General features: G+C 48.8%; 6 protein-coding genes across 6 annotated transcripts; 2 read left to right on the forward strand and 4 right to left on the reverse strand.

The window, feature by feature from the left end:
• Window positions 1–1,995: 1,995 nt before the first annotated feature.
• On the reverse strand, window positions 1,996–2,827 carry ONS95_007773 (uncharacterized protein; the record flags this gene model as incomplete). Its single annotated transcript, XM_058501293.1, has 2 exons — window positions 1,996–2,486; window positions 2,539–2,827. The coding sequence occupies 2 exons, from the start codon at window positions 2,825–2,827 to the stop codon at window positions 1,996–1,998; spliced, it is 780 nt and encodes a 259-aa protein (XP_058362610.1).
• Window positions 2,828–6,142: 3,315 nt separating this feature from the next.
• ONS95_007774 (uncharacterized protein) lies at window positions 6,143–6,554 on the forward strand (the record flags this gene model as incomplete). The annotated part of the gene is made up of 2 exons (XM_058501294.1): window positions 6,143–6,180; window positions 6,329–6,554. 2 exons carry the CDS (start codon window positions 6,143–6,145, stop codon window positions 6,552–6,554), a joined length of 264 nt encoding a protein of 87 aa, XP_058362611.1.
• A 1,023-nt stretch (window positions 6,555–7,577) lies between these two features.
• On the reverse strand, window positions 7,578–9,548 carry ONS95_007775 (uncharacterized protein; the record flags this gene model as incomplete). Its single annotated transcript, XM_058501295.1, has 2 exons — window positions 7,578–9,439; window positions 9,491–9,548. The coding sequence occupies 2 exons, from the start codon at window positions 9,546–9,548 to the stop codon at window positions 7,578–7,580; spliced, it is 1,920 nt and encodes a 639-aa protein (XP_058362612.1).
• Window positions 9,549–12,486: 2,938 nt separating this feature from the next.
• Window positions 12,487–14,112, reverse strand: ONS95_007776 (uncharacterized protein; the record flags this gene model as incomplete). The annotated part of the gene is made up of 3 exons (XM_058501296.1): window positions 12,487–13,612; window positions 13,678–13,925; window positions 13,975–14,112. The coding sequence occupies 3 exons, from the start codon at window positions 14,110–14,112 to the stop codon at window positions 12,487–12,489; spliced, it is 1,512 nt and encodes a 503-aa protein (XP_058362613.1).
• A 451-nt stretch (window positions 14,113–14,563) lies between these two features.
• ONS95_007777 (uncharacterized protein) lies at window positions 14,564–15,360 on the reverse strand (the record flags this gene model as incomplete). The annotated part of the gene is made up of 3 exons (XM_058501297.1): window positions 14,564–14,751; window positions 14,852–15,152; window positions 15,205–15,360. The coding sequence occupies 3 exons, from the start codon at window positions 15,358–15,360 to the stop codon at window positions 14,564–14,566; spliced, it is 645 nt and encodes a 214-aa protein (XP_058362614.1).
• A 6,749-nt stretch (window positions 15,361–22,109) lies between these two features.
• On the forward strand, window positions 22,110–23,685 carry ONS95_007778 (uncharacterized protein; the record flags this gene model as incomplete). The annotated part of the gene is made up of 3 exons (XM_058501298.1): window positions 22,110–22,509; window positions 22,580–22,909; window positions 22,961–23,685. 3 exons carry the CDS (start codon window positions 22,110–22,112, stop codon window positions 23,683–23,685), a joined length of 1,455 nt encoding a protein of 484 aa, XP_058362615.1.
• Between the last annotated feature and the right edge of the window lie 740 nt (window positions 23,686–24,425).

Here is a 24,425-nt window from a genome sequence, read left to right on the forward strand (position 1 = left end):
AGATCCGCCCATCCCGCAGCCATGCAGCCACTTTCAGATCTCCTCTATGACACGCAGGAACCGAGGAACGGTACATCCTACCGTCCAGTCGGTTGACCAAGCCATCGGGAGCTAGAAGTCTGGTTTGTCTTCTTCTGCAGTTGTTCGCCTCTGAGAGGTTGAAGCTCTCGGATCTGAAGCGTGCGACGGCAGAGATGGGAAGATGGCGCGGTTTAGTGTGTTGAATGGGGGAAGGGGATTGGTGGGCTTGGTAGAGTTGACACATGTTGTTCGGCTTCCGTGCATAGTGCTGTCAGACCCATGAATGATGCTTTACTGGAGAGAGCATAGATCGGCGAATGAATTCTCCTTTGGTGGATAGTTTGCGACTTCTGAAGAACATAGTCAGGAACAGAGGGAAAAGCGTCCACTATCCAATCCACTTTCCGCTTTCTGTATTCCGTGAAAAAGCGAGTTGAAAAAGGAGATCAAGTTGCTTTGCCACTTGATATAATCTTCTCAGCCAGAACACGTTGAGACAGGGTAATCGCAACTGCTTCTAATATGAAATTGTTCGGATTTTGCTCGCTTCACAGGACGTTATACTGCAGATTGAGCATCAGATCCTCTTGAGCAGCTCACCGAATATTGGAATAGATAGAAGCCACTTCTTCCATCATTGATCGTCGAATCAGACCCAATACCCAACAATAACCTTGCTCTATACCCTTTTCAAACTTCTCGTCGACGTCAACCTTTCATGTGGAGATTTGTACTTCCAAATCCGAGATTTTTGTTTAGGCAAACAACAGTATTCCATCTGTGAAAACCTAACTTTGAATCCATTCTCTTGAGTATCTCTGTGCCTTTCTTTGGTGGAGAAGCAGAGGACAAACATAGGGAAAGGGATGCGCTCGAAGAACAGGTCTCATCTTTTCAGATGAAGGAGACAGAGAGCCATATGAGCAGTCCCAAACTAGAGTCTCAGGAAGGCTCTTCAGCAGAGAGAGAGCATGGAGACTCTTGGCCATCAGAATAGCCGTCTAACCCTTCCTGGGAAGCTCTGAACGGCCGGCAAGGCCCCAAGTTCTTCTCATACCTGTGCAGGAGGGACTTTACCCAGAAGACAGAACACCTTGACGGAACAGAATCAAGGAACGACATCCAGCAGTGGTACCTCTCACCTAGCAGCTAAACAACCGTGCCATCAAACCCAATTGAAGCACTCGACCCTCGTTCTGCCACCGAACTTCAAGCTTCAGCTGCAAAGAACGACTTTTCCGTAAAGCCACGATCTCCGGATCTGCACTTCCCGGTGAGTAAGTATCAAGCTTCCAAACTTCCAAACTTCCAACCCACACAGGAGGTTGCGAGAGACTTTCGGGTGGCTGTTTCATCACGTGGAGGCCTAATGTCAACGACGCAACTTCTGCTACCTACTTAACATCCTTATCTTTCCCCCGCGCTCCGCTCGGATTCAACACCATCTAGAATACGAGGATATGAAACCTGGGGCTCTAGGTCCAGGAATTACCTCCGTTAGACGCCAAGGGGGCGGTTCCCCAGCCAGAAGTCCCCAAGAAGAAACCTGAAACGGGCCGTCACCGCTGGTTGATAGTCTTGGCATCTTGAAACTCTAAACTTATTGTGCACGGAGGTCAGGGTCGCTTGATGTTGCACCGACCTCAGCCAGAGCTTAGCTCGTGTTGGAAAGTTCGTGATGTTTGGTTAGGTGGAATTTAGTGAGTGAGGTGAGCTTTGGAGGGTGAGATTCAACAGAGGGCCAGAGAGGTTACTCGCCCTGCTTGTACCAAGGTACCTGGGTGTCATTGAAGTCATCGATTTCGTGGTATCTTACGCCGCAACGTCTAGTATTACATTTGTATGTCCACCGGGTCTTCTCTTCTAGCCCGCATCATTAACCCCGTCATTACCATCTTCCATTTTGAAAAGCAGAAAGAATTCTTATTAACACCCCGAAACATCTTGTAGCCCATTACAACCCCACCATACCATTTACAACATGAAAAAGAGTCCGAAGACAGCTGTCAGAGACAGCATAGATGCGGCACCTGCATTGGCACCTCCGGTGAACTCGACTGGTGGACCAGACGAGGTTGGTGTGGCACTTGTCGAGGGAACAGTGCTTGGAAGAGTCGTGGGCATGGTGGTTGGGTATGGAGGCACAGTTGCTGTGTCGTTCGAGCCGACGAGCGTGAAATTGGCGCATGTGATACGCGTCTTGTTGGCGAAGTGAATGACGAATGAGCGGTTGCCGAAGAAGGCGCCAATGCCCGGGAGTGTAGATGCGAAATCATCAGTGTAGGTAGCTTCGAAGGGGTCAGATGCAATGTTTCCATATTTCCCGGAGAGGTCACCGGTTTGGCAGGCTTGTGGGAGCTGTGCGTCGCAAGCGGGTGCCTCGCCGCGGATGTAAGGGTCCGCATGAGCAAGAGTCTTGGAGCAGTTTCCATCAGCGGGGACAGGAGCATCGTGAATGTGGTAGACTGCTTCCCTGTTAGCCAAAGTATGTATGATGAATAGTGGCTGAGAACGTACGGAATGGACCCCCTGTGGTTGGTAAATTCTCAAACTTGACCGCAAACTTCACGCCAATGCCATTGGGATTTGCGGCAGCAGAGATGGATCCTTTAACGTTGCCCTTTGGGTTTGTTGGATTGAAGAATGGCTTCTCGGGAAGGGTAGCTGTGTAGATCACTCCGACTGGGTTGTTCTCAACAACGGTCGCATTCCCGCGAATGCCAGTGATGGGCTCAGTGGTGGACTGGGCGTTGGTAAAGGCGAGTAGTACAGTCGAGAAGACCGCGACGATGGAGGAGGTGTACATCTCGAAGTACTCTTGTTTGTTTATCTGAAGGAATGGACGGTGACACTCTGTATGCTAGTTAGCTATGCGCATCCCAAAGCAGCTGAGGTGTGGGAGCTTACCTTCCAACAGAAGACGAAGATGAGAGAGTATGAGAAGGTTGTAGAGATTCAAGAGTCGCAGTGTGGAGGGTTATGCTTCCTCTTAAACGAGCGTTGGGGGTGAGGAATCCAACGGAGGGATAATTTCGGTAAAGGTGAAGGGAGTTAAATAGTCGTGCCAACGGGTATTTCAACACGTAACCACTCACACGCATTCTCAATCTGCGGGACGCCGTCATAATATATTGAAATTCGAACGAACGAACGATCCTTCCACCTTACCTTGCCTTGCCTTAGGTGCAGTCACACTCACACTCACACTCGCACTCACACTCACACACATATGCAGGGAACCTTGCAGCAAGCACTGACTTAGTTGGTTACCTGCGTGGGATGGGCAGGCACGACTGCGCCCTTTCTGCCCAGTAACTTTCCAGTATGAACACCATCCATCTCGGAGATCTGAGTCCAACCGTCCGTCTGTTCCATTCTCTTGGAAACATTCGAACAAATAATCCGAGGGGCAGGGGCAGGGGCAGACAGGCAAGCACGGCTAGCTTGGGTGACAGCGAGCTTGGGCACCCAGCACGGTCTTTCTCTCGTCAACATACGCCTTACCTTACCCAGTTGCACATCATCTCACGCAGGGTTGCGCCTAGATGTTTCGAGGAACGCAGGCACAGGCCGCCTCCGTGGACGGCCAACAGTTGACAAGTTGTTCACATTTGTTTGATGTTTCAGCCTAAGCTGCGAGCTTACTCGTCACAGCTGTTAAGCGGTCGCCGAGCATTGCTGACAGGCGAAGCGCCGTGTTCGTACAAGCTTGGCGCCTGTCTCCTTGCCTTCTTCTTTGTTTTTCTCTTACTGAAGGGCTTATGAAGGTCGTTGGCGGTGGTTGGGAAAGGCATGGCATCCCATGGCCGAGAAAATATAACTTTGCAAGTTTGCACGCCATTATTATTGTGTGACGGCTGAATGGGCCTTGTCAGACCGATGTAGGACGGCGGTTGGAGGTTGGAATAGAGCGTCCGGAGTGGCTGGTAGTCGATACCAAGCTTTTTGTTCCGCAACGAACCCCTGAAAGACTTTTAAGCGAGCCCCTGATCCCCGAAACACAATGGTCAACTCATCCGGATCTAGACACGAGAGGGGATGGGGATGCTTGTCGCGAATACAACCTAGACGCTCTGATCTGGGAGGGACGTGGGTGATTCAAAAATCAGCGACCCACCTGACCGCATTTCCCCAATATTGCCGCCATGGATTCCTTTTACAGCCGACGAGTTTCAAACATCTCGTTCGGGAGCTGACATGTACTGGTAATAGCGTTAAGTGAAAGCGAGTTTGTATGGACTGCCAAGGTTATTGATATCCTGGGCATATTTGGAGTTCATCAATACCAATCATTGGAGCACGAAACCCGAGATCTGCTTAAATTACTACGATGGTTTCTTTCCGTGTCCTCGTTCGTCAGAACCATGGAGATACTTTTTTCCTGCCTTACGGGCTGATGAAGTGCCGGGAGAGTATGTGGCGTCGGTTGTTCAGTGTCCGAATATCTGTGGTTTCACACCAAAGTACTTTCGTGGCTTTAGACAACCTGCAGAAAATACGGAACGAGCAACAGGTTCCGTGCTCGGACTAGCCAAGCTCCTGTCAGTCGTGCAGGGAGCTGATTCTTCGAGGAAAAGTAGTGGTCGTATGGAGATGGGAAAGCTTATCTGGTTAGGCTGCCACCAGAAATTCTGTTCGTCGACCATAGCGTAGACTTAAGAAACCGAAAAGCTTCAAAGATACTAGACCAAGGTCAAATGTTGGCCAGCTAGGATTGGGACGGTGAGTTTGGTCTTGGTCTAGGCAACGAGAATCTCGGAAACTTTGCCGTAGCGTTGCATGTACGTGCTTTTCAATACGTGCAGTATGATATTGATTCACATCAATACCTGCAAATAGGCACCCTTCTAGGTTAAACCAAATACCATAAAGACCCACTCTACTTTCCCCAGTCTATAAAATGTCAATGTAATCATGTTGTTATATTTGCGAGGAAATTGTGCATACCAGTGAAGAAATGGCGCACAATATACATGCGGGTTGGTTGTAAAATATGCCTGCAAAGGATACCATTTAAAGCAGGACTGGCAGGGGAAAATGGTCTAGCACGTCATGACGACAGCCAAGTTAAGATAATGTTCTCAATCATTTCATTTGCGGGGAAAGAGAGGGGAAGAAGATAAATCAATGATTCATGCGATCCCCAAGAACTTGGCAATGCAGCCGAAAATGCAGGTATTGACCAGGGTGACTTGCTCAACCACCAAACAGGCGCATACGAAAAACATCTTTATCCTCAATTATCCATTCATAGACAGTAACAGTAATTTTATCAGAACGTTCTTAACTTGAGATCAAACCAAGACTTTGACTCGTGGAGTCTGAAGCCCAGAACGAGCCATATCTCAGGGAAAGTGAGACAACCTGGAAGAAATCTCCAAGGTAACGACGACGAAATCCAGCAACAGCAATGCTGTTAACACAAACAAGCCTATCATATGTTCGGGAAATCGTATCTTCTCACCGAGACAAGGAAATGCAGAATTACGGGTCCATTCGGACTCTGCTGTTTTCCAAGAACTTCAAAACATGCTCTGAATCGGAATCAAGAGAAAGTCCTATCTGAAGTAGAACAGCCTTGGGGAACAGAAACGAATAAAGAGATTTGAACCTACCCAACCATCGTGAGGTCGACTCCTTTGGTCAAGAGGCGGTCTTTTCAAAACAATATTTGAGTGGTACTGAAGCACAAGCAAAGGGTACCGATATTGAAGGTGACAAGCTGATCTGAATATTGGGGCAATTCAAGGCAATCGATTCCGACAGTGGCTCAAAGATCAACAGAAACAGGAGGCCGAAAGACAAGCAAGATATGCAAGTCACCGAGAGTAAGGAGTCAAAGTCAGAATCGATCATGCAACGTAATAAAACGAAACCCCCGCATTAGCCTTGAACGGCGGTAGACTTCCAACCTTGTAGAGCGACATGAAGCTGAAGATGCTTCTTCCCTCCACCGACCCCCGCTCCGCTCCGCCGCTGCCAAGCCTTTCAACCATCGTCACATCACTAGCGCATCTCGACCTCACCTGCATGCTTCAGCCTCCTCAAAGCACTCCACCTCTCTACCCTCCCAGCTCCCAACTGCTACTCATACCCCTCACAACTATCACAAGCCGTCAAAATGAAGCCGATCTTTGGTGTTATGCAAGCATGGTCATGGTGCGTTTCCCCATTCTTTGCCACGATGCGCAGCCCTTGTTTCGAAGTGACTTGCGCTCGGAGCTTCCATCGTCGTATCCAAGCAGATGGAAGAAGGGAGAGGGAGGTCGGCCAGCGAGAGTCCAAGCTAATGTATTGGAACGTATAGCATTGTGATCTCCTGCTTCGCCATTGTGATCCTATCCGTCATCGGCGCCCTCTTCAAAGCAAACCACCACTCCATGACCGGCACGATAGAAGATCCAGAGAACCATGCCGCCGTCGCCGCAACCGTCTTCTCCGCTGTGATAGTCTATGCTGTAGGTTTACAATATTCCGGACTACTCTTCCAACATCATCACGTCTCTACCATCTATATTCCAATGGTTCTGTGATGGATGGAGAAGCAAGCAAAGCAAAAAATGCCGTTGAACAAAATCTACCGTTATCATCATCGATCTCCAAGCTAACCAAATACCCAACAATAGCTATTCCTCGTCGGCTGCAGTTTCCAAGCCTTCCTCCACATCCGCGACAATCGAAGAGGTGCTATATCTCTCTCATAATGGCATAGGAGCCAAATCACACCGCAACCTCACTACACATATACAGCATAAGGGCTTGGGAAGAAGCAAGCACACAGATACGGGATTGGCAACAGACAGATAGAGAACATGGAAGGCGTACGGCGTTTCTTAAGTCACCGAGTGATGGATGGGTTTGCCCCTCAACCTGCGCTTCTTGGAAGATAAGATATCTATAGGAAGGACGACGATGGGCCGACTTCTTGTGTACGCATATATTGTTTGGGTCGAGTCGACACCAGTAATTGCAGAGTTCGTCCAATTGTTTCTGATACCGAGCAGAGTCTCATGTTTGCTTTGGAATCATGGCTTTGTATCTGTTGGCTTTTGGCTTTGATTGAAGCCACTGTCTGGCTTGATCTTTTCAAATGAAGCCACGAAAGGCACTCTCAGCCACCCTCTATCATACCAGTATATCTTTCAAGCATAGCTGGCTTCTTCTTTCCAACTATCATCGGCTGCGTGGCTATCGCCGTGCCCAGGGAGAGAATCCCGCGAGCTCCTTTCAACGAACTTGCCATGAGCTTAGGAGCAAGTCTGCTCAGAGATCCCGTAGACATGTCGCTTCACTTTCTGGTAGCAATTATTGAAGCGAGTCGATTGATTATCTGCTAGTGCTACTGTTCTTCTTCAAAGGCGTCAGACCTCCTTCTACGCAAGGATATTATCCATCTACACAGGCCTTTTCCAACTCCAACCATGGGACCTGCTAGCCTAAAGCCCGTTCGCAACGCAATCCTACAGCAAGTGCCAACGCTATCTCACATATATTAAGTCATAACGCCTCCAATGAATGAAACACACTGACTCCTAACGCCTTTTATGCCTATATTGTCATCTGTTGTTACCGCTTGCATTTGTAAGGGGCTTTCTTGGCTTCCAGAATTTCAGAACGTTTCGTCCCTTTTGTGTTTGTGTGTTTTGAAAATTGCCAGGCATCGATGGATAATACGCTCTGTCAATTGACTCAGAGAACCGAATGCTTTCTGCTGGCACCATGGTTCTTCCAGTCTCTGGTCTCTGACTATACGAAACAGGTGGTGGTGGGCGAAAGATCTGACTGCTCTGGCTGACTTGGCTGATATGACTAGTCGCAGTGGTGGGTCGACGGTCGTAGAAAGACTTTTGAGCGTAAACCCGTGGTTCTCTTGGTCTCATGGGAGATCTCAAGTTAGGAGAACTTATCATTCGACGAGCGTTGACTTGTCCAGGGGATGAGAACGAGTGGCCAGCAGAATGAGCCGCGGAAGCAAACCCACTATCGTTACTGCGCATGATTTCCAGGCCAAAGGGATCAATACCTAGGTCGTCAACTTTTGCGAGATCCATCATCTTGTCCATGCCTTCAATATACTCCTCTTCCAAGAAAGATAGAAAGTTATCAACATCAGCGATGGTGCTCATGGCTCCCAAGCTCACTCTCACTACTCCTGTTGACTTTCCGTTGACTAACTCAATTTTGCCTTCGCCGCAGCGGTAGCCGGCTGACCATGCGCGCTTGTATTGCCATGGTTCGATTTCGAGATAGCTAGCGATACCACCAGCATTGCAAAGCCCGCCAGACCGAAGATATATTCCCTTTGCATTTGCACTTCTTTCGACTAGGTAATGACCAATGTATGTCCCATCCGAGCGCATAATATTGAAGGCTACCGTGGATCCTTGAGTCGTGGCGTCGCCATAGGTGCATCGGTCCGGATCAGTATACATGACGCAGAGAGGGACACCATTGTAGTGGGTGAGGCTTTTCATCCCATGAAAGAGACGATAGGCAAGGAAAGACGTATGCTGCGATATTGTCTTCATGCTTCCGTACAGTCTTCGATGTACCTCAATCGCGCAGCCTAGAGCGATGATGCTATGGAAAGGGAGAGTGCCATCTTCCAGGCCGTCATGCAATGTTACATCTTTTCGTTGAACCGAAGCCTCATGGATGACGGTCAATCCATTGACGGTTCCTCCACCAAAGTACTTGCGCCAACCCAAAATGTGCCCGGATTTCTTGCGTACAATGAGAGCGCCAATGTCGGGGAATCCAAAAATCTTGTAGAAAGAGACAGCTGTGAAATCTGGCGCAGAATCCGGGTCGCTGAGATCCAACTGTGTAGTGGTTGCGAGCGCAGCTGCGTCGAGGAGGGAGTATGTGTTTTGGTAGGACGGAGTGAGGCAATCACGCAATCTTTTGGTCCAGCCCAGGGGTAGTCGTCTGCCGGTCATATTAGATTGTCCCGGATAAGCGAACAATCCTGGTAGTCCTTCACTGTTCAATGGCTTGCCTGTTACTCCCACTTGCTCATTCAACCAATCCTCGACTTCATCATCATTTATGAAGCAATGATGACGTTCGTTCGACAATTCGCGTACTCCAACAATGCTAGTGTGCGCGTCTTTGTGGTAGCCGTACCAAAATGACGGTTGTCTTGGGTTACTGGCTGCTAGATCTCTGAAACTCTCTCCAACAAGCTTGATAGCAGCTGTAGCATTGGCCGTAAAGACCAAGTCGAAGTGCTCCGGGTCTGCGCCAAAGAATGACAAAGCCTGAATTCGAATGGAGTCTACCAGGTGGCCAGAAAGCATAGCAGGATCCGAAGCCGAATGAGGGTTTCCGTAAAGGTTTTGAATCATCTTCTGCGAAAAGTCCTCGATCAATGACTTTGCGTAGATGGTAGTCCCGCCATGGTCAAGATAAATCTTGCCTGTTGCTAACGCTGAGTATGGAAGAGCTTTGGGGGTTGAGATATGCTTACCCTTCATCATGGGATACTCGGTGTCTCGAAAGACTTCGACTGCATCATTGTAGGCCATCGACTCCCAAAGGTGTCGTGTAAACTTGGAAAACTTGAGTGAGAGTGGAGAGACAGAAATGGAAGACCAAGTCTCGTCCTCGTGAGTCCCGTTATACAGGAGACTCTGCACGACGATGAAGAGGAACGAATAGTCACTTTATTGTTCTTGTTGGGTATCAAAGGGCGGAAGAGAACTGTGACGTGACTGTGGGCGAGCTCGGAAGATTCACAAGAGGAAGGCACGTTCTGTGAATGTCCGATGTCGATCCACTATTTCCTATTTGGGATGTGACTGAAGAATCGGCTGTGTAGTAAGCAGACGATATCGAGGTTATCCTGCAGTCTGTGATCTGTGTAGGTGTAGAGGGCAGATATGTTTCGTTGCGGATGGGGGAGCAGCCAGTCTTTATTGCTAGTTCTGTGATACCGAGAGACGGACAGGAACTTTGATCAAGTGACGCCGTCAATGAAGTGAATGGGGACCATAAGTGACTTAGAGTGTTGGAAAGTGGAAAAATAATGTAAGAAGCAGGAACTATAAAATCAAAAGGACAGAGGGCCTAACTGGACTTGCGCCGAACAAAAGGGCGGGAGGGTCCAGATTAGTAAAAGGATGGAAACACTAGTCAGAGAAACCGACGCCTTGTCGCCACGCTGTTGATTGTATCTATTGGATGAACCAGTTAAGGTAGGATACGTCTGGGATGGTGTGGAGAGAATCTGGAGAGGTTTCGAGCAAGGGTAGAACCTGGTTCGAGGAGCGGCTCGAATGAATTCCTAGGCTGGAACACCATCACAAAAAAGCACTACAGCATGGCTTCAACTCGATATCTAACAATCCACAGGCATGTAAAAGGCTTTTTGAAGGAATCCAGTTACCGAAAGTCGTTCTGTGGCACGGCTTCCTAAACGGCTATCAGGTAATGCCTCGACGCAGACGACCAGCCAGTCAGCCAGCATCAGTGAAGGTAAAAGGTGGAAAAGTTAGTCAGCTGTACGTGTAACTTCGGTAGGCCAAGATGCATGCACACAAATCCTCCTGCAGATTTTAGGTGTCCAGCTGAAGCACACTCCAGACTACCGCAGGTGAGATACGGCTTGCTGGGATCTAATGGAGTCAACAGAGCCCCCACTACGACACTGGCATGTTGATCGCCTACCTTCTCAGAACCGCTAACCTATTTCGCTCCGTTCCGAAAAAGTTTACCTTGATCTGGATATACTAAATGCTGACGGTTACCAAAGTTGAAATCCTCCCGTCTCTCCAGAAATGATCGTGATTTAAAAGCCAAGGGTATCTTATCCCACTCGTTAGCAACCTCAACACTGCTCGCGGCGCAGCTCCCAGGCTAAGCGAGAGAGCCATGACAATGTGACTGGCGAGACTGGCTCATGCGCGCATCGCCACCAACAACACGACAGCTGGAAGATCTCGAGCGAAGCCGCCAGAATGTCTACGTGTGAGCCCATGATGGTATCGGTGTGTTTCTTGGTGGAGGTAATGTTTCTCCGATTAATGAACAATTGCCGGGTAACTGAATCAGCCGCCCCCAAATACGACGTAGCCAAATCCAGCTTACTGGTGGAAGAGTCTGCGCCATCTCACCACTTATATTGACGTGCATGCAATCGAGATCCTATGTAAGATCCCACCGGTTTCTCCACATGCCGAGCCTCGATTGTCGAAGAGCCTAAGCTCGACGATCTCCCCTTCCAACATTCCAGATCGTACCAATATTGACAATGATTAGATCGTACGGCGGCTGAAAATTAGGTCACGTCATGTATCGATCAATGCTTCGAGCTTCTGGAGCAGATACTTACTCTGCTGCCAATACCAAGCATCAATAAGCTCCCGGCTATAGTAATCTGCATCTGTATACGGGGCCAATTTCCAAGCAGTCAGTAAGGTAGATTTCCAAAAAGAAGCAAAGAGTCCAGAATGAGAAATTGTCCGGTTCGCAAGGCTACCCTGGGCTTGATACGGATCTTGAACATATCGTACAGTTGGAAAGTCGCTTTAATTTGACGTTCCACAGGGATCTCAACATATGAAATCAATGTTCCAGACTTGAGACAAGACATTCCTTTGCTATCTTTTGTTGCCTTCAAATAGACACAGGAACGATGTGAACCTCAAGGCAAGACATTACCATTTAGTAACATGCAAGATGTCTCGCGTCCCAAGAAGGTGGCGTATGCTGCAAGAATTCGATAGATGAGCAGAGAAATGGCATGCATACCCTAATTTAGACTTTCCCACACAAAAATATGAGATTTTAGAAGGAAGTTTAGTTGAAAAGGGTAAACATTCAAGGTTCCATGACAGACATGCCGCAAATTAGGGAATATGAGTGGATTGGAAAAGGTTCATATCTGGCCCGAGAGATGATCGTGGTCATTCGAAAACCAATTCTACCCCACGATTTGTCACACAGAGTCAACAAGCTAAGTTGAAAAGATACCATCTGTGGCGACATACCAGCCAAAGCTCCATCTCAACCTGTTGCGACTGCTCGGAGGTGTTGCTGATTCGAGTTCCAATGAAACAGGACTGTTGGTGAACTCCAAACCCTAGCGAATATGCAGTTTGAGTGGTCGGCGTCAAATCCCGAATCCCAACAACCAGGACTCAGGGAGCGCCACGCACGATATCGTGGTCAGCTGGTTTCCCACGATTGCCATAGATGCTAACCGGCGCTTTGGTATCACTCTTGACTCACGACCGGGGGGCTGGTGTTGCGGTGAGGTGATTGCGAGCTCGCATACAGTAGGAGATGAGTTACACCAGGACTCTCAACAATCCATTCCTCGTCGGACCTATTTAGTGCACTTTCTAATGAGCATGACTTACGCTCATTTGAATCACACCTCATTTTCGAGAATCTCCTCACTATTTGATTTCGAGTAAGTATCGGTCATTCATCTGCCTGGAATGCTGCCTGTAAGCAACCCATCTACACCCGATCGAACCATATTTTCTCTCCACCCAGCTCTTCAATGTACTCAATCCCTAGAGCGCCTACTCCACCATCAGGACCTATCCTGAATTCTGCTCTGAGATTGAACTTCTCGCGCACATCAAGCATTCTCACAGCAGCCACGAAGAACTCGCCAGAGGCATGCACGAGCGTTAAGATGTACTTCCATGTTCGATCCCTACAGTCGATTTGCAGCTTTCCATCCTTGAAATCGACGATATGAGTTCCCCATCCAGGGTGACAGTACTCTCCGACATACGCAGACAATTCCAAAGTCGTCGGCAATGGAGGTTCTGGCAGCTTTGGGTACAGATATCGATCTTCTTTAGTGTCGGGGTGGTTCTCATCATGCTCCCTCTGAAAATGCTCGTCCCAGTCAAGTTGCTTGTCTAGAGAAATGCTCAATAAGTCGTAGACCAAAGCCCAGCATATTTTCTGCTGTGCCTCATATCCGTCCTGAAAATTGGCGAACGAAACAAATCCCCATTTGAGACGAGGTATGAATATCATCTTGCTGGTAAATCCATCTGTGGCTCCATCGTGACCAATGATCAATTCACCGTGATAACTGAATGTCTCAAAACCCAGGGAGTAGCATACGTGACTCATATAGGGCTTCAACGTTTCGTCCGTCACGATCCGTGGCTTGACCAGCTCCTCGTGCCCCTTTTCTGATATTGGTTCGGTCTTGTTGATCATGCATTTCAGAAATTCTGCATAATCAAGGGCACTGCTAATTATCTCTCCAGCACCCCTTCCTTCAGGTTGAACAGGCCAAGGAATCTCGAAATACTCCTTCTTCTCCTTGTCATATCCATAGCCGGTGGCCATGTCTCGAGTACCTTGGCGTTGTTCCAGGTCTTCTCCTGCATAGAAAGTATTATTCATCTTCAGAGGATCCCAGATCTTCTCACGTAGGAAGTCTTCAAGATGCTGGCCTGTAAGGGTTTCCACGAGATGGGCAGCTACTGCGAACATGACGTTGCTGTATTGGTATGTCGTGCGGATGGGCCGACTCCGGGGGAGATGGCGAAGCTTTCTTGTTACTGATTTGGGCGTATCGGAGACTTTGGCATTGATTCCATAGCAAGCATCGTCACAACTAAATTGTATTAATAAAGCTCAGTAAAAATCAGTCTACCTTCCCCGAGCGATGAAGTTACTCACGGTGGCAATCCAGTCCGATGCGAGAGAATATCCTCAACAGTGATTTGATCGGTCCTGTTGTCCGACAGTACGAAATCATCTCCAATCAAACTCGCGACAGCAGTCGTCCATTTCACATGGGGGAAGCGTTCGTCATCGTCGACGAGTAAAGAGACTGCAGTCGCCGTGAATGCTTTCGCCATACTTGCTGCGTTGAACAGCGTACTTGGATTAACTGGCTTGCCAGGATAACGACTGTAACCATATCCCTAGTACATCTGAGCATCTTCCTCAGAATGCGGAGGCATGAAATCATACTTTTGAAAGGACAGTGTCGTTGTCGATTACAGCGATTGATAGCCCCGGGACTTTCCATCGACGCATGGTCTTGGATACCAAATCATCGAATTCTGGAGTAAAAGACCCATGTCGGATCAAAGACGAAGCTCTTGCCATTATCGAATATATTGCTGCAGGGATGTCTATCTTTAAACCCTGCATGAAATCTCTCAATTTCGAAATTACCAGTCTAGGCACTGATACCAAGTAGGGAGCAGACTTCGTTTTATACAGCAGCTAACTTTTGTGTATTCAGAGCAGCTATGAGAACTGTGAGAAAATGATGTAGAGTTTGAGGCGGCGTGACTCACCCGTTGTATGAGACACACAACACGAGTGTCTAAAATCTCACTGTTGCACTTAGTCTTCATAGTGCAAAGCCGAGCTTTGAAGGTACAATGCCGCAGCACTCCCCACAATACCCCAACACAGGCAAAAGACTTGACCTGGAAAGCATACTTCACGAGCCCATTACGATGAATTAATGGTGGTTACCTAATTGTTAGACACTATCAAAAAGATGCATCGCACGACTATAAGTTTTTGGCGTCCGTTTTACATTTTTCGGCTACAAACCTCGACCGTCCGCAGCAGGTTCTGAATCCCCACTGTCAATGCTCTCCTCTTTGATATCTTCTTGAACCAGCCAATCAAGAGTAATACAGCCAGGATGCCTGAACATTCGAGTCATAGCCATTAAGCGATATCCTTTCTCCTTGCCATGACCAAGTTCTCTTGGACAAGCCAGAAACATACCTATCGTCAATCCCGCATGAGCAATGCTCTCCAAGGAACGACAAATTCTGGAAAACAAAGATAGAATAGCACCAGATCAACTTCAATTGGAAGTACTCACCAAGAACCAACTCCGGTGGAGTGAAATCCAAAGCATGAATAGTCTCCAGGTCAGGCCAATGCGTGAAATCAACCGTCGTGAAATTGCCCATGTATGGCGCGAAGAACTCTACAGGAATCTCTGCGCCGTACTCAACCTCGCCGCTTTGCTGGACGAAGACGAAGTTATTCTGATTGCCTAGTTTCGTTGACGAAAAAAATAGTGATCCTGGAGAGGGACTGTTAATTGTGAAGACTGCGCGGTCGTCTACGGGGAGCGGCTCTGCTGGACTCCGTATTGGGATACCGAAGTAGCCGCGGCCCTGCGACTCATTAGATCATGAGTAGTGAGTTGAGGAATAGTGGTAGACCGACAGGCTTGTCGGGGATGGGAAACCATGAGATGTATTGGTGATTAAGGGGGAACTTGTCGAGCCACACTTGGAGCGTGAAGTTTGTCGTGGAAGCTGGTGAGGGGATGATTGATTGAGAAGCGCAGAGGAAGCTTGAGAGGTATTTCATGAGTCTCATTCTGAGGATTGACTTGTCAATGGATCAAGTATCAAATAGTGAATGGGGTTATGGAGCTGTGTTGGTGTGGTTGTCAAATGGTGAGGTGGGAAGCTAGATTTTTGGGTTACATGAAAAGGGATGTGTCCGTGCCAAGGATCATCACAGAACTAAACGAGATATATTCCATACGACTCTATACGAGGAGGATATAAATTTTATTTTGGGGAACTTTTTGGCAGAATATTTCTATGTTTATCAAATGTGGCAGAAGCCAAACTATCTCTGTGAGCTGTCCACAGCAACCAACCGCAACAAGAAGGCCACGGCGGCTCAACTTTCCCAAACATACAAAATTGTTTCCAGCGAGCAGCCTCTTCCAGTCCTTATTCATGCGGTATCCATAACATGCTGTGTCAAAATGCTGAACTTCTCCACTTCATATCAGCAGACAACTACCAAGGTCTTGGGGAATTATCTCCAAGCCATGCCCTCTCCTCAATTCCAGCCGGAGTTCCAACTCGAACATAACAGGAGAACGACAAGAGCGTTGGGCGGCGAACCTTAATGGCAAAAGAGGAACGCTTCAGAAAGTAAAATGCCAACTTCTGGCACTCAGATAGGCATATCAGTGCTTGTTTGGAGGAATATTTCTTCACCGGGAGTGGCGATTCGAGATTAGAATAACCTGGTGCATATTCTTTGAATATTTCTGCTGTCACGTACTCATTAATCTCGCACTATGCTCCTACATTACGCCCCGGGAATGCTACTGTCCAAATTCTATGAAGGAGAAAATGAATCTCCCGGCTTCTAACCTTGACGACCTACCGGCAGTTTGTGGAAGATGATGCAACAATGCATGCGTTCTTCAAGGATAAAAGCATTTCCAGGTCTTTCAAGAGCAGACATGCCAGTTGCTGCCGCGGTCCAGCTACTTTGCATGTTATGCAGAGGCTGAAGACGAGACTCAGATTACTTCTTCCAAAAGATCATTTGATGTTGAGGCTGGATAAGGAGGCTGCAAGGACTAACGGGTAAAATAATGACCGGCTTGTGGAACGAGCAACAATTGAGGCAAGGAAAGCATTTACTCAGAATATGCTGATATCGTCTCGAGTCCCACGACCCTGTCCAGCTGGAGACCGAAGTAGAAACCCAATAACCTTTGCGTCTCTGCAGACTGTGACGAGAAAATACGCTCCTGCAGCCCTTTTGTCCAAATGATGTTCGTCAAGATCTACGATCTTCGAAATCAGCCGCACTCAAATTGCTACACAATATACGGACCTGTCGATTCTCGCCCAGGTTTTCATGCCAATTTGGCTCTATTTGAAAAAAAGATTGAAGACATTGTGCAGATTTTGAAGGAGAGGAAAAGTGTCTCGTGAAAGCAACAGATTGCTCTGCAGATGTACCAGAACCCATGCAGCCCGTATGCCGTGGAGCAGATACAATCCGTGCATTGCTTAAGTTTAGCACTAGTGACAAGATACATCTTTGAGGTTGAGCGCAGTGCCATTCGTCCTTTTTGGTACCGAGGGCCTCGTAAAATGAATTCAGATTAAAGGCTCCTTTTATCGACAGATAACAGCCGAAATTCAGTCGTTTAATGTTCACGCCTAATATTGAGTTTCCAGAGAACAGAGACGAATCTAAGACCTTGCTCGCCGTTCAATATAGAGCAAATAAACCAAAAATAAAGATAGGTGCGTGAAAATGCTTTGTTGTTTAATTTAAGCAACAAGGACGAGGAAGCATTGATTCACTATGTATATCACTCCCGATATCATAAATGTCAACTGTATCAAACGAGGTCCGTGCCCTACATATTGAACCTCAGAGACCTTGGTTATGGTGACCTGCATAATGCATTGTCATCCCCGTCTTATCATTAATATCTGCTTCCAAGAATAGGATTCGCGTCAATATTGCGTTAATTTGGCTGTTCAGAGAGATGGAGCAAACTTTCCTGTCGACGCAATGTCTCAGAATCATTCCAGAGCATCTGCACTCGATCACACTCGATCGGGCCTGGAAATGCCCATTAACTTCTTAAGATCTAGCCTTGGATATGCTTTGAAGTCTCCTATATTTGGGCAGCATGCAGCTTAAAGCTCGGTGTGATTCGTTGAATCGTACTCGCAGGTGCAGCTGCACGCGTAGGCAGGGTCTCACGTATCCCAAATCACTGGGCACTTTTCATAATTGTGATCGCGATTCGCGACCAAGGAGTCGGAAATCCGGTCCGAAAGAGTACAGAAGTGGATAATGCATAACCGAGTACGATGAGCAGCTGGAGTATCGTGTCTTCTATATTGTCAACAAATTTGTGATACTGAGAAAAAGATCCAGACATGTGCAACTAATAACAGTTTGATACAGAGGCTCGAGAATATTAGATGAAAGGGGGACGCCGCTCACAGGACGTGCCTGGATTCCCTGGACACGGCGCGGGATCCTCCCGTAGGTCGGATCTACCTACTGCACGCACGATATTTAGCCAAAATGTTGACAGCCTCTTCAGCTCGTGGCAATCCAGGATGAAAGGTTTTTCGAGGCCCATTAATTATACCTTGCTCCACTTGGATATGATCGCCACTTTGGCTCTTGCGACCGCGAGCCACTCGCAGGGCTTACCACCACACCAATGCCTTGCGCCGGCCTGTCAAGCGCTGTAGCAGGTCCCCGACTTTTTCTCTTGTCGGCCGAGGTAGAGAGGGTAAGGGTAAGGGTAAGGTATCAAGAGCCCAAGAGGCTGGCGGAGAATTTTCTCGGATCGGTTCTTCAGCACCAGCACCAGCACGCAGTACAGACTACAGACCCAGCGACTCAACGGTCACTCGTGCCATGCACTGCTAGTTGTGGCAGTATTAGTAGTAGGATATATATCTCCTGGCCGTTTTGAACGTAGAGCAAGCAGCCTTATGGCACTGGGCGCTGGGTACTACTGGCGTGTGAGATGCCAGAGCCGCTTGAGGCTGTCTCGTACAATTCTGCCCTCTTACCTAACTGCTCTCGAAATCTCTGAGCAGATCGATCGACAAAAGTGGTAATTACAGGGGCTTTCGGATGTGGCCTCTCTGGCGGGGTCCGTCGCGCTCGGAAGATTCGAGCCGTGGAGGATGTGCAACGGGGTATGAAGACTTGTGAAGGGCAGAGCGAGAGTCTGTCTCAATGATATAGTACCGAGCCGATCTCAACATCGGAGTCAGTCAAACAGGACTCCGCACACGTGAAAGAGAAAACGGCAAAACAAAATGGGTCCTGCGATGTTCTCGACTATACTCGGGAATGGTCGTCGGCTTCTGCTATCTGTATCTGTATCAGGCTCTGCATGGGTTGTTGCAGACAGCTCAGCTGTAGAGCAGCAAGTTGGCCGCCGTATCTAGGGACAAGACGATTTCTGCAGCCAGCCAGCCACAAAAGACTGTTTTGAGTCAAGAACGACATCAACCTCACTACGTCAGCAGGCGTTCTGGAGGCCAGGGGAATTGTGCACTGTTGTTGGACGAAGTTCCTGTTGACTTTTGATCTTGCCTCTTCAAGAAGCTGGCTGTCCAGTTAAATCTACATGTTCGCATGACTAACATCAGTCGATATTCAGTTGCGTATGCGCAAAAGTACCAAGCAATTAATCCAGTACGGAGTTGTACTTAGGGCGCATGATATCTCTGTCGCTCCCTGAAAAGCGTGTGGGTTTAACTTAATCCTTAGCAGTTAGCCCTCGAGCTTCCTCGCGTACCCTATTTTCGACGCCCCCACTTGGATCCATCGCGTGGCATCGAGGATGACTAGTTTGCGACGGTGCGTCGCTGCGTCTCGCGACCGATAGGGGCTGAAAATATGAATCCTGGATATGTCGTTGAGCACTCCCTGCAGTAGTAATAACTTAAAAGTTTCTCAGAGGTTGAAAGATCCCAGATTTCATAACAGGAGTTCCCAAAGCCCCACGGCTACAGCTTCTCATGTCTTGACTATGGCCGGCGACCGGATGGTCCCAGTAGATCGACACATACCCTCCGCACACGTGCTAGCAGCACATTATTCAGCAGCATCCGGTTCCGTTCGGTCCCAAACAACTCTGCTCGCGTTCCGTAACGATCCCATCATCCACGTTCCTGGAAATTAGCAAGATGGGAATGTCTTGCTCGCTTGCCACGTCCCAATCGAGGAAGGATGGAGATAGCAGTTCCAGCACAGTAGTTTCGATATGCCAAGATGATCGGCCTATCCCCATACAATGCCACACGACCATGATCCATCGTCAGATCTTCGTTTTAACGAAACCTTCATGCTCGCACGTGCCAATCATGACCCTTCACTTCCCCAACTCTGTGGGTTCTTTGATTTCTCAACCTGGATTTGTCTGTCTCGTCTGTTTCCTTTCCCCTCTCTCCTCGCCAACTTCCTTATCCCGGACCCGCGAGAAGATCAAACTCAGAAAGGCTGATCGACAAGATGCCTCAACGATCAAGGCTTGACAGACGTGGGGATCTATGATCCTCACTGCAGGCTGGAGCGAGCTCCGTAGTACCTTAATCTCTATCCTTCCCAACCAATGGTTCAGCGCCTAGATGGCAGGAGACAGGGGACGTGAGATGAGCTGGTAAAGCGTACGCAGTAAAGCAAGTGCCTGACATGACATGCCAATATCAGTAATAATGGATCAAGACGAGCATGATGGAGCATGGGACGATGCTCAGGTGGAGACAGTTGCTACCCTTGCAACTGGCATCTGCTGCAGCGAAAGGAAATCCTGGATAGCTAAGGAAAAAGCAGAACTCGTGGACTGGGGGGTAGTGCCATGGATGATAACTTCCAAGAATTAGAATTGACGACGAACAGAGATGCGCTGACGGTGGTACAAGGAAATTTTTAGAAGACACGCCTGCCACTGACACATAGTACTGGATAGGGGTCGGATTGGCCAGCGCCATGAGAGTCGGTGGCTTGACCTCTGGCATGTAGACGCCCCACGGTGCTGTTTGCTGGGTTGTTTTGGTATGTGTGTCGGTCGACTGATCGCAGGGCTGTTCCATTGGATGTTAGGTGGGTGGATGCGCCCGCTGGGGCCAAAGTGCACCGCACCGCTGTCACCAGGGAAGTTGAAGCTGGGTTTTTCGCTTACATTCCTCTTAGGACAACCCCCCTACACGATTGTGATGGTCCTGATGGTGCTGTGGCGCAACACTAAACCGACTATCGAACGCCGATGCCCTGCTCAACCCTCCTGGCGGATGGCGGATGGATGCCCTGCAAATCGCCGACATGCGAAGCTGACGTTTGGTGGAGCATTAGGGGCTCACGGTTCTTTTGGTACACGCTTGGGAGCTGTCAAAGAACTTGCGCCTAGTGGTAGTAAGTGGGTATCGTCCCAACGAGGGCAATGTAGGCCGGATCCCTGGCCACCCCGGTTCTTGACCGTGGTTTGAGAAGCCTGTCTCCGACCTTTTGAGGCTGTTGGCAAGGGCGGAGGTCCGTATAGCTGCCTCTTCAATTTGTCCAGGACGTGAGCATTGCCAAATAGTGCCTAGTGCAGAAGTCTTGACGCTTTCCTCTGCTGTTCCGACCTTGTTCGCCGCCGGATCGGGTCTTCCAAGCAGTCAGTTCAACATCAACCCAAAGGTCAGGTCATTCTTAGCAAACTCTCAGCAAGGAGGGACCCCTTTCAACATTCCTATCTAGTGTAAACTAATCCCTAGAATTGGGTAAGTGGGAGCGAGTTAGAGTCCGAACGACGACATCAGAATAGAACTGATGGCGCCAGAGCGACCAGGGTTGCCATGTAGAGGAAGTATGCTAGGGCTGCACAGGCTGGGCCGGTGGATTTCAAGCTGACAAGCATCGAATTGATCCGTCACGAATTTCCAGGGGGCATCTTGGCCTTAATGTTACCCAATCTCGTGGCGTCGCAGACGAACCTCCAATGTTGGACCCAAGTCTTAGGTCTGCTCTTGATGATCTTTCAGATATGCTTCTTCTTGAGCTTCCCCGACTTCTTTGCCACTGCAAAATCCTTTCCTGACACTCGTGGACTGACTTCGGCCCTTGGACTAGCCTTTTGATCTTCCTTCCTTCACTTGCTTAGTGCCAGCCATCATCGGTTCGAATCTTCCTTTTCTCATCCCCTTCCTCCCTCCCTTCCTATCTTAGAACCTTCACACCACCACAAAAGGATATTTGTGGAATTCAAAAAGGGCTTCAGGAACTATGCTGCTAGTGGCGTGAAGCCTTCAATTCCCATTCGTTGTCGAACCAGTTGAACACCTTGCCCCCGCGACACTGCTTATCCCATACGACACAAAAATCGACTGGTCTACCTGCCGTGTGCAATTAGCACAAATCCTCACTACTGCAGCTCAAGCCACAGACAGTCCTTTCGTCTCCGCATGTCTTACCCCGTTCTCGATTGAAGATACAAAGCGCCCTCAAAGACCACTTGAGACCGGCATACTAGGTCTCGGTGCCCTTCTTTACCGCCCGTGTTCCTCTCTCGGCCTTCAACGCCAGTAACGTGCCGCAACCAGCTTAAATCGACCTCACACGTCTTTCAGTCAGTTCGCATCTTTGCTGTTATTGACTCCATTTTGAACGCAATAATACTGCCAGTCGAAGGGTTCAGCAATTAAAAACCTTGACAAGCATACCATCGCCTGCATCCTGTTTTCAGGCCAGGGAAATTCCCAGCAATTCTTGGAGAGGAAGTTCTCCCTGTCCAATATTGGAACATTCTTAGAACAGAGGCGCATGGGGAAGAGTCGTAATTGATGGCAGTCTCTGTCCAAGCACCATTCTATTCGAAGTCCGGCATGTGGAATCTGGGCGATCCTCCACATACATATTCACCTTCAGGACCAGAAGAGAGTCCAGCTTCAATGTCGTATCAGTATCCACTGCCGAACTCTTTGGAGCATTCGAATATGATCCCCGGTTTCACCCACCCCCCCTTGGACCACGTACAACCATCCTCACCTGCTCAGATGAAGCCAGACTCGCCGAGTATGAAGAATAGAGGAAATTTAGCAGCATCCAAGTCCGCAAAGATCAAAAGATCAATGTCAACGCCAAATGTTCGCGGTCAAGCCTCGGCCGATGCAGCTGCACTTGCTTTGTCCGCCGAAAAGAGGAGGAATAAACTCGGTTACCACAGAACTTCTGTGGCATGTGGTATGTTATAGCGAAATGAAGTTATGAAATGAAGCATCTGAGTTTCCCAGAACTAACGCGCAGCACGTAGGTCACTGCCGTCGAAGGAAAATTCGGTGCATTGCAGCCCCAGGCGATCCTCATAACCGATGCTCGAACTGCATTAGATTGAAGAAGGAATGCAATTTCTATCCAGTCGATCAACAGCCACCTCCAGAAGCTCAGCGCAGAGGGTCGAAGGCCCAGAGCGGGACAGAAAGAGCCTCCGAAGAATCATCCCCATCGACTTCGTCGGGCCAGGTACAATCAGAGATTCCCCAAACTCTTCCATATCCCCATCTCAGCATGCCCCCTATCCAGGATCTTGGTGGCCCTCAGATGAAGCGCCAGAGAACGGAAAGCTTTTCCCCAGAGAATAAGGGCAAGGATCTTCTCTCTTCCTCGCTCACCAAGTTTCCTAACAATGCTGCAGTTGTCACCACGTCTCGAAACTTTGAATACTCACAGCCAGCGCACCATGGAACTACAAATTGGATGGCTCCGGATGCATCCCCAAGTACGGTGAACCCGAAGACAGAATCTTCCCAGCCTTATTGGAGAGTGAATCCGCAAGACTCACCTCTAACTCCTGCATTCTCCCCCTTCACCCCAGGTCTTCAAATCCCACCCCCACAGAATTGGCCGACCCCTCACCCTGAGGCCAGTCCTCGAGAAGATCCTGGCTGGTCGGTGCCCCAGCGTTCCATCTCGTACAGCAATCTCGAAGGTCTCCACACCCAACATCAAAATACTCAGTATGCGCAGTATCCACCCCCTCCCCCAATCAACGATCATTACACGACGAAACCCCGCGTCCTTCAGTCTTCAGGCATGTATCCACCTCCAATACAGACATCGGCGAGCACTGTGGCCACCCATGATCCAATCTCGGTGACGTCGAGCGAACCACATCAGCACCCGCATTCTGCCCATTCTCTACCCCCGGTACCATTTTCGAATTGGCAACAGCCATACTCGTATCAGAAGCCAGCTAGCGCTGGCCCCGACCACTATCCTGGATGGAATGGACCACACGGTGGACAGCAGCCTCTGCCACATCTTCCCAGCGATCAAGACCATCCACCACCCCCGCCTGGCTATGGCTATGGAGATCCCTCGAATGGAATGTATTATCCACCCCCACACCAAGGACGCTAGATGGCTTGGAACAGAATAGCAAAGTCGAGCCTGACGTTGATTTAGCCGACCACCCACTGAGAACTGTTGCGAGTACTAAGTGGCGACGGAGGGAGCTAGAGAGTAGCGCAACTATGGCAGTTGGTCTGTACGATATCTACGAGCGTCCAGAAATCGGGGATGGAAGGTAAAAGCGACCTCGATGTCGAAACGACCACCGAATTAAGACGGACAGGAAAAAATTCCCACGGCCTTGAGCTGGCAACATAAACTGCTATTTGGGTAATGAGCAGACTTTGTAAAAAGCTTGGGACTGGACCGTCAGAACGACCCACGACAACTTGTACCAGCAGAGGCGAACAAGCATTGAACCCTCAGAACAGCGCACCCCCAAGACCAGAGGAAGCTGATAGAGGGATTTCAAAACAACAGAGAGCTCGATTTGGCACCGTTGAGCGCGGTTTCTCCACCTAGTTAGACAGTAGAGTTGGATGGGACAAGAAGGCGGTGAACACCCGAAGGATTCTCCACTGTACAAGTAACGACAACTGACGACGGAGAACAAGACGAAAAGACGGGAAGTGCAGGACGGACAATGAAAAGGCATGCAATGTGATCAACAGGTCGCTTGGAAATGTTGGGAATCGCTTTTATATGTATGTATAGGTACAAATGTGAGAGGGTGTTCGGATGGACAGCCAGACGGGTGAGGGGTTCGCAATAGGACAAGGACGCCATGAATTTGCAGGGAATGGAGATGC

Source organism: Cadophora gregata, assembly GCF_030347475.1.
Source record: "Cadophora gregata isolate MNR1 chromosome Unknown scaffold_2, whole genome shotgun sequence".
Taxonomy (NCBI): Eukaryota; Fungi; Ascomycota; class Leotiomycetes; order Helotiales; family Ploettnerulaceae; genus Cadophora; species Cadophora gregata.